General features: G+C 45.2%; 1 protein-coding gene across 1 annotated transcript in view; it reads left to right on the forward strand.

Moving 5' to 3' along the window:
• The first annotated feature begins 1,315 nt into the window (after positions 1-1,315).
• The window catches only part of LOC111670895 (RNA-binding protein 38-like), a 10,254-nt gene continuing 2,243 nt past the window's right edge, over positions 1,316-9,326 (forward strand). The window contains exons 1-3 of the mRNA XM_023427840.2: positions 1,316-1,735; positions 3,994-4,117; positions 4,620-4,674. Of these exons, the coding sequence (XP_023283608.1) occupies positions 1,523-1,735; positions 3,994-4,117; positions 4,620-4,674 (392 nt within the window). The 5' untranslated portion in view covers positions 1,316-1,522. The remainder of the gene's footprint in view (positions 1,736-3,993; positions 4,118-4,619; positions 4,675-9,326) is intronic.

Below are 9,326 nucleotides of genomic sequence, written 5' to 3' on the forward strand. Positions count from 1 at the left end.
AAATGAGATCAAAGCAGGACAATGGGGTTCTTCATCCAGGTTAAGTTCTTTTGACAGGGATACACAGCTGGAAATGGGGGGATTTATCAAGAGGATATGAATGAGGTAGCATGGGCAGCTACAAAGGCCATGTGTGAAAAGTGAACCAGTTCATAGAGGAGAAGGTGTTAAATTAAATTTTATTGAGGTCATTAGAGTATCACCTCACTGTTAGCCTGACCCTTGGTACTTAGCAGTGAAACTGCAAGGCACCGAGGGCGGGAAGATAAGCAGCTGCCACAATTCACCGGCTCCTCTCAACTTTCATGGGGTGACACAGGTACCACTCCTCTAGACCAGCGTCTCCTCTGCTGTTCCGTTAGTCTGCACCAGGTTTCTTTTAACTAACTGGACTGAAAGTCCTCCAGGCTGACCGCACTCGTGATTACTTAAAAGAGATTGACTAACTGGTCTACCTATAAGCATGAGGAGAGTCATTTCTACAGTTTCAGCTGTCACTGTTGGACTGACCTGTTGCTCTGAACCCTTGGGTCTGCCCTTCCCTGCACAGAGGTTATCAGTGTTTGTGAGTAGCCAAATGTAGTAAATATAACACACACAGGTTACATTTGCTCCAATCTTTGCAAACTGCAATCATTTGCTTGTATGACAGGGTAATGAAATAAATTAGACTTGCCATATTTGTCATATTAAACTTCCAAAAAGGGGTTTTGAGGGGTTTAAAACCCCTTTTTGGAAGTTTAATATGTAGTTTTATGTGGTAGTGGTAGTTTTACTATAAATGGCATGTTGTACAGTAACACATTACTCCAGACTATAATAGAACATATTGTGAGGGTACAGTAGGAAGAACTCACAACTCAGAACTACAATTGTTTGTGTATTCAGTTGAAGCGTGATGTCGACTATCCCGTTTATTTGTAGTTGAACTGAATGATAAAACTTTGTTCCTCAGGCTGTATTTAAAATATCATGGTGAGAAAGAGAAGTGAGAGTAAAATATGCAAACTTAACCTGCCGCTTATTAAATTTCAGAAAGGTGAATTAGGCCAGAAGCCGAGACAATTGCTTCCCCATTAGCGTTTCAATACACCATGTGGCTTTCTGCCGTACAGTACGGCTTTTTCTTTGTGTTGTAAAGGACAAAAGCAGGTGCAGCTCAAGGGCTGGGGGGAGGCGAGCCAATGGGAGAAGCCGCTGCCCAAGTTGCAACTCAGTGGCTATTCTGATTGGTCAAGAGTTATTTGTGGGCGCGGCCTCGGTCATGGCATATAAAATCTCCCAGCACATTTCCTCACATCGTTTGAGAAGCAGCCAGTTTGGACTCGACCGGCGGAGGCAACGCAGTGTGAGACGTAGATGTCATCAGGTTGCTGCAACTTTGAGCGAAGGTCACAGCGCGAGAGGAAAAGTCTCTATCTCTATAGTGTCTATACTGAGTGTTGTTTTCACTGATGCTGGGACGCTGCTAGGCGCTTAGTGTACTGCTGAGTGAGCCTCCGGTCTTCTCTCCGGCTGACCAATGCTTCTGCATCAGTTCATGAACGGAGCCCTGGAAGTCATGCATCCCACACCGCTTCAGAAAGACACTACCTTTACCAAAATCTTTGTGGGCGGGCTGCCGTACCACACGAACGATGCCTCTCTGAGAAAATACTTCGAGGCTTTTGGGGACATTGACGAGGCTGTGGTGATAACGGACAGACAGACCGGTAAATCCAGAGGATACGGCTTTGTAAGTACAAACAAGTCAGTCTTGCACCATGAGACACACGCTGCTCACATTCACAACTTTTAACATTATTAAGTCTCATTACCATTCAGTTATTCGCTTTATTTCCGCCATACAGCTCAGTTCGTGGCGATTGTCATTAAAACATGCTCAAAGTGATCCTCTTCTGCATGACAATCACCTTTGTATGCGCTAATGTCTCCCTTATGTCTCCCCATTTTATCTACACGTGTGTATGACTAAGTATAAATACTGGTTATCTGCTGCATGTAATAATTGAGATACATGTCAAAGGAAATCCCCCCGCTGAGGCTTAAACGCACAATTGCACAGGATCTCTGTTTTTTTCGCCTGACTGGCTGTTATTTTAGCCTAATGAGGATGAGGGATCACACAAGTTGATGGGTAACTAAGAAGATTATATTTCAACATATGTCTGATGCCCACCCCCCTCAACCCCCTAAACCTCCCAATGAAGTCTCCCCCCCAGTCACCCCTGAATAGCCCAGACTTATGGCTGAGAGAGAGAGAGAGAGAGAAAGAAAGAGAGAAAAGAGAGAGAGAGAGTGAGAGTGAGTCAGAGAGAGACTGCATGCACATCTTGCTTGCTTTATATGGTTATTTTGGAGCAGTGGGGAGATTGACCTTGCACACTCTGCCCTCCATTGCCACGGACTGGAGCACTTGGCTGTAGCACATGATTTATATCATATCTTGACTGCTGAGAGAGAAATCCCAAAATCAACAAATAGGCTCTCTCTTACCATGTGAATTTATGTTAGATTTCTCTTTGATCTTAATTTTTTAAAAGTCTGTTGACAGGCCAAGCCACCACAGGCAATGATGTAAAATGATGTTAAAAAAAAAACAGCTTGTTTATGATCTTTGAACTGCCATCTGATCTCAGCACATGGGGAAGAGAGGGGAATGAACTTTATTTGTACATTAATCAGAACTTGATCCTTGGCCACTGTTGCTGTAATGAAAAATATCCAAGTCCCTTGTGATGTCTGATTTAAACCATCACTAATAGGTGACTTATCCTGTTCCAGGAAGATAAAGACTGCCATTCCCTCTTTGACACAAAGAACAGAAGCAGCACAAGAAATGCAAATATTTAGCAGAACCTTGGAAAGACACATCAGCACTAATGTTCTGTCGGGCCAAAGAAGGAATGGAAAACTGTCATGTCTGCATGTTTACTTCTAAAGGCAGAATTGTAAGACAATTGCTCTTGGTGTTTACCCATCAGCTCTCTAACCCAGAGGAAAGCTGTCCTGTGAGTCTAGCCGGTGTCAAACGGCTGAGCACAGAGGCTGGTGTTTCAGGTTAGACAGGCTCAGGGTGATGTGGGTGCTGCCCAGGACAAGACATGCATACCCGTGGTAGTGAAATAATCAGCACTCTATACTCTGAGCACTTTCTGTGTGGCATGAGGCAACCTGCTAATTCTGTTTCCAAGCGTTCCAGTTGGATAGGTACCTGGCAGCGGGAGGGGAGGGAGGTGCCCCAAAGCTGAGCGCACCTTTTTTTTTTTCTTTTTTCTTTTTTAAAAACACACTTCAGAGGTAGATTAGTAGAACCCCCCCACAGCAAGACTCTTCACAGTGTAAACACAGCCTCGCTCCTTCCTGTGTGTTCACAACACAGGCCCTGGAGTGGGCTTTGTTCCGAATCCTTCCACTATTAAGGAGCCTACTTCTCTTTTAAAAACGTCCTCTTAAACAATGCAAGCCATGGCCTACATTCACTGCTCGGTCCACACGCCGGGGTGACTGAACCCTCCCAGTTGGCAAAACATGGCAATCAAAACAGAAGGACTCGTCTAATGCCAGGAGGGAGAGAGGAGGGGTAGACTAATACCAATCTCCTTAATATTTTGTCCCTAATTGGATAAGCTCCTTGTTGCTCTTCCCAGATCCATATTTCAGCAGCTCTGCCCATGGCTGAGTGGCAGACAAGTGGCTGGCTACTGCTGCTGTGGGCAGTTTTCAAAGCTTATCATTGTGCTTTGTTTGTAGTTTCCTTTCTTCTTCAGAGAAACAGAATCTTTACAGTGGAAAGTCTGTGGGGGGAATTTTATGATAAGACCAACTCGCTGAAATCTGTTTTATGTGTCAAGTGTTTATGTTTCACCCAAATGTGTGTCCAGCTGGGGACGCCGCGCCGCTGTCTGCTTTGTAATATGAGATGATTTTTTTTTTTTTTTTTTTAATTGTCTTGTGAGACCTTGTTGTGACTCTGTCTGACTCTGTCGCCAGGTGACGATGACAGACCGAGGGGCAGCCGAGAGAGCCTGCAAGGATCCCAACCCCATCATCGACGGCAGGAAGGCCAACGTCAACCTGGCTTACCTGGGTGCCAAGCCTCGTAGCATACAGACAGGTGAGATGTTAAATCATTGATAAAATCCAGAAAATCATGCTGCTTCCATCCTACTCAACCAATGGTGGCTAGGACTTATCACATCGCTGTCAGGAGAACGTCTCATCCTGCCCAGACATACAAACAAATGCATAATAAATCACCTCTTTAAGCCCTTTTCAAACCTCTGCTTGTGATGTTGCGTTGCTTTAGGGATAAAAGACATTGTTTGCTACCATTTAATGTTTGAGTAGTAACTCACCATTGCATTCAGTAAGGCAATCCATACAGCAGATCCATATATGCAGCAGATTGTGTATTAACATATGAAATAACATTAATTTTCCTAGTTACACACTTGTTTTTACTGCTGTTTACTGCACATTTGAAACTGTTGTTGCATTATGGGTAGGTTTGAAACGGACTCTTGCCTGTGTCTCTCTATGCTCTCTGTGTATTGTTCTCCGGTCCTCCTCTGTAAATGCAAATGTGTGTGTCTGACAGCCGGCCTCCTATCTTCCAGGCATATCCATCGGAGTGCAGCCCATTCACCCAGCACTCATCCAGAGGCAGTATGGGTAAGTGAGTGGGAGTGGGCGCTTGTTGTGTTCTCTTGTGTTACGCTCTGTGGATCGCCACTTGGCTACTATTTCTTTGACAAACAGGGCCTCTGGAAAGTACATGTCAGTTTCTATGACCACATGCAATTCCACAAGTGGTCTGTTAGCATATTTGAATTTTGTCGAGCCGGGAGATGATTCACATAACTGTGATAACAGAAGAGCATTCCAGAGGTGAATGTGTGACTCCCTTGTTAACTTCTGTCAGAAGCCCTTTGACTCGTGTACCTGCCTCAGTCGGCCGTGTTACTGAGAAGGCTTCCTAGCAGTGACTGTGTTGTAGAAACAGCCCGGGTAGAGTCAAGGAGCCATGGTCTGCTGAGCAGCTAATGAGCATTTCACGGCAGTAATGACTCTCGTCACCCCCTGCAGCTCTCAGATATCGCGCCTCGAGCTATAGCTCACCACCATTCATATTTTACACACAAAGCCTCAGATCTGTGTGGAAGACTGAAACACCAGTCAACCTTATAAAGCAGTGTGGTGAACATGTTGTGACACACAGTTCTTACAGCTGTACAAACTAATAAAACAGCAATATTTCTATGTTGAGATATGACTATGACTGAATCAAAAAGACGATTAATTGGTTTGCCAGTGCAAAGAAAATCAATCAATGACAGCTTTAAAACCATTAATTATTACAGTAATTTATCCATCAAACATTGGCTAGATTTAACTTCCTTCAAGTAAAGATTTTCAGTTTTTATATTGGTGTTATTTGAATATTTTGGGGGTTCAGACAAAACCAGTAATACACCTTGAAGAACTGTGATGTGCAGTTTCACTGTTTTCTGACATTTTTTAAACTATGTGATGAATCGATTACAGTGTTCACTGCAGGAAATTGATGTGTGGAGGTGGTAAACCAGCCAAATCCCTGACTCATCTCATCTTATGAGCAGTCTTGTTGGCAAATATCTGCTTAAACAGAAGACACTTCATAATGACATGAAATTTGTGTTGTTGAAACGGCACAACTGAACGTTAATGTTTCATTTCATAAAAATATATTCTCTTTTTAATGAGTTAAGTGGAGTTGGTTTGTTTTAGGCTTTACTCATGTAAAATGCATTAAACCCAGTAAACAGTGAACCTGCAGATGAATATATAATGGAAGTAATCAGTAGATGCAGCCTAATACAGTATGTGACATCGAAGCATGTGCGCTTCATGGAAATCCCAGGACAGTCCCCAGGGACAAAGACAAAATAAGAACTCTTTGGTGGTTTTAGAGGTCGGTGAACTCAAAACTACCCCCTCTGTAAAGGTCTCACTGAGTCTGAATGACAAATCTTGGGGTCCATCACTGACATGTCGCATCATGTTCCAAGACCTAAGGAGGACACTGGGAAGTCCCTCCTGTGTCCATGCTGCTGCTGCCATAGTGAGCATGAATGGTACCTACGCCCGGAGAGTTTGAAATGTGGAGCACAGAGCGGCTTTGAGGCATGTGTCTGACAGGTGCTGGATCGTATTACAGCCTTTTACACCCCCCTTAATCTTCCATGACCACCACCCCAGAGACCTAGAGAGGCACACGGAGCACCTGTCCGCCTGCCTCTGAGTTTTTCTGTGTATGGCGGGTGACAGACGCAGGCCTCCCTAAGAAGCCAGGCGTACAAGTGGCTTTTCTTTCAGCCCCACCGCCCCCCACCCCCAAAACCTCTTCACAACATATGGTGTGAGGACATGGTCTGCGGTAGGATTTTGAACAGTGCTGGGGTGTTGCATGTCGCGGCGGTGTGCTGGTTTGGACTCACTGCTGTGGATGTGTGTGTATAGCTGTGGTCAGCAGATGCTGTGGAGTGTGAGGGGTCACAGAGGCCAGGAACATTGTTTTGATGGGGAGGGGAGGATTTGCCAGTGTGGCCTGCAGATTCATCTCCCCTCATGTATCTCCTCCTCCGCTCCATGCGTAGACAGTGTGCCACTTTCTCACGTCAAGTTATGCTTTTTTTTTTTTTTTTTTTTTTTTTTTTTTTAAACTTCCCTTTCAGTGTTTCATACTTAAATTTCTCTCGTTACAGTGCTGCCACCACCAGCACCTCAGATGGAGACACTGAAAACTGACACTTCTGTGAGACTGGGAGGGAGGAGGTGGGGGTTTAAAGAGGAGATTGAGGGGGGAGGGTATCTGGGGGTGTGTTTTGGGACTAATGCTTAATGAGGCAGTGTGCTCCCTAGGAAACACACCTCTACAGGTGTCAAACAAAACACCTTTTTTTTTTTTTTTTTTTTCTCCCCTTGCTTTCAAAGAACATTCACAATCCTCTTAAACAAAGAGGGAAGGAGGAATATCAAGTCCTCATACAAGCATTGTAAGGTGTTGTTTGATTCCCCGACCCAGTCCAGCCCCGTCTGTTTTCACACGTCGTGTTGCAGTGAGTCATGCGCTGAAGGTCATTTGTGTTTATGGTGTAGAAATATTTAGCTGCTCCATGTGGTATCGCCCAAGCTTTTCACATCAGCTCATTAAGTGGCCTTCATTAATGATGAATACTCCAGCCTGAATTTTGTATGGTTTACTGGCATCAGATATTTTCTGGTGAGCGTGTCACTCCAATGTCTGAAGCCTGCAGAGTGGCACCATTTCAAACACACACCGACTGGCCGTCAGCACAAAACCAGCTGACCTGTGATCTTCTGGTCATCATCCACATCCCCCAACCACGGTCCCACAATCCACTTGGCATCCGGCATCTCTGTGGCCAGGGAGCATGTTACTGTCCCTAACTTTCCTTGGTCCCCATCCCGTTTTTTTTTTTGTTTGTTTTCCATCTCCATCTCTTTCTGCACACAGGATAGATATCACACATGAGTGCTTTGTCTCTCTTTGACTCCCTTTAGCCTTGCAGTATTTACATTATTTTCTGATCCACTTTACCCACACAAGGTCACTGGATTTTAAGCCCAGGTTAAGGCAAAATGCCTGTGGCGACATACTGCCAAGGCCACAGAGAAGGCAGGCTCATTATACATGGCAAGTGAAAGCTCATATGCCCTATGGCATTAATGTATGGTCATCTTTGAAAGCTGTGTGTGAGAGTGAATGCCTCTTTGTAAGCAGCTCAATAGCGCTGCGAGGCAAAGTGTAGATTGTGCTCATGGGTGGGGGTTGCCTTCATTTGCTTATGCTTACTCGTTACATGCCACTGTTGTCTGGTTTTATGCCTTCATGGCACTGAATCGCCAGATGTCTCAGTGAGCGTCTGTAACTGTTTGAAACGCACTTGTTTAAAGTTTGATGCAGGTTGGTGAATCACAGGTTTGACTTTTTCCTAATTTCCTAGTTTTAGGACATAGAGTTTTCAGTCTAACAGTGAGATTACACTTTTCTTAGACACATCTTTCTATTGACTCAATAGGATCTTTGTTATTTCTGACAATAATCACTGCCATCCTTATGCCATGGTTGCTCTCTGCTGCCAGTTGACCAGTGCCCCAGCAGAGGATCAGAAGATGCCCACAGTACAGGACTAGTCCCGCGGAGGGGTTTGACAGAAAATGTCTGCCTGCCCCCCCCCCTCCTCCCTCCCTCAGCCGGCCTCTCTCCAAGGTGCCAGTAATGGCTTGAGAGTGCAGTGCGGTGTGCTGTGATGGATTGAAGTGCCTTTTTATCTTTTCCCTCTTGTGTGATATGAAGTGAAGAGGTTATGCTGATTGTGGTGTGACTCTTTCCCTATTATGGCATGGTTTGGGGTTTGCAGTGGTAACTGGTGGGTGGGTGGGTGGATGGAAGAAGGCGGAGGGTTCAGGGGACTTGTGTGTGTGTGTGTGTGTGTGTGTGTGTGTGTGTGTGTGTGTGTGTGTGCGTGCGTGTGTGTTGACATCCCTATCCATGCATGCTTCCATGTTTTGCTGTGTTGACTTCATGCGTGCCTCTCACTGCTGGTCCTCTTCTTCTAATGGACTGAATCAGTGGGCAAGAAAATACTGAAATTTACATACAGTCCATGAAAGGAAGGTTTTTATCAGCACTGAGATGCAGCTGAAGAGCGTGAGTCAGTGTGACATTTGTTGTGACTATCTTGTCTTTGTCTTGGGGTGAGTGTCTGTGGATGTTTTCCCCCAAAAGTGTAGTATCAATGATAAAGCTCTCAAAAACAGTCAGTTACATCAGCCTTTATACGGGTGATGTAAAAGCCCCTTCTTCTAGACAGCATCTCAGGAGAGATACTTCAGGTCCTGAATAAAAATAGACTCCTCTAAAGACTTCTTCCCTTCCCTTTCCTCCGTGGATAAAGTGGCAAAGCAAAGAAAGAGAGGGAGAGACAGTGCTGTCCCCAGACCCCACAGGTCTAATCAGCTACATCAGAGAGCCGGCCCATGAGGCCTGCCAGAGCCTGGCACCCAGCCCCGATGAGCTCCCCCGCCACCGTCACCTCCCCCAGCAAGCTTCATCACCTGTGATAGTCGGTGTGAGATTTACACCAAGTGAGAACTAGGAGACTGCAACTTCTGCACTACCTTCATGCACATCCCTTTTGTGTGTGTGTGTGTGTGTGTCTTCAGCGAGTGAAGAGCAGCAGCTGTTAAAACACTCTGATGCCTGAACTTGAAAACCTGCCAGTAACGGCTGACTCTATCATTCACTCTCCACCCCCCAC

This window comes from Seriola lalandi, unplaced genomic scaffold, assembly GCF_002814215.2.
Source record: "Seriola lalandi dorsalis isolate HSWRI2012SDOR001 ecotype SW California unplaced genomic scaffold, Sedor1 jcf7180002054864, whole genome shotgun sequence".
Classification (NCBI taxonomy): domain Eukaryota; kingdom Metazoa; phylum Chordata; class Actinopteri; order Carangiformes; family Carangidae; genus Seriola; species Seriola lalandi.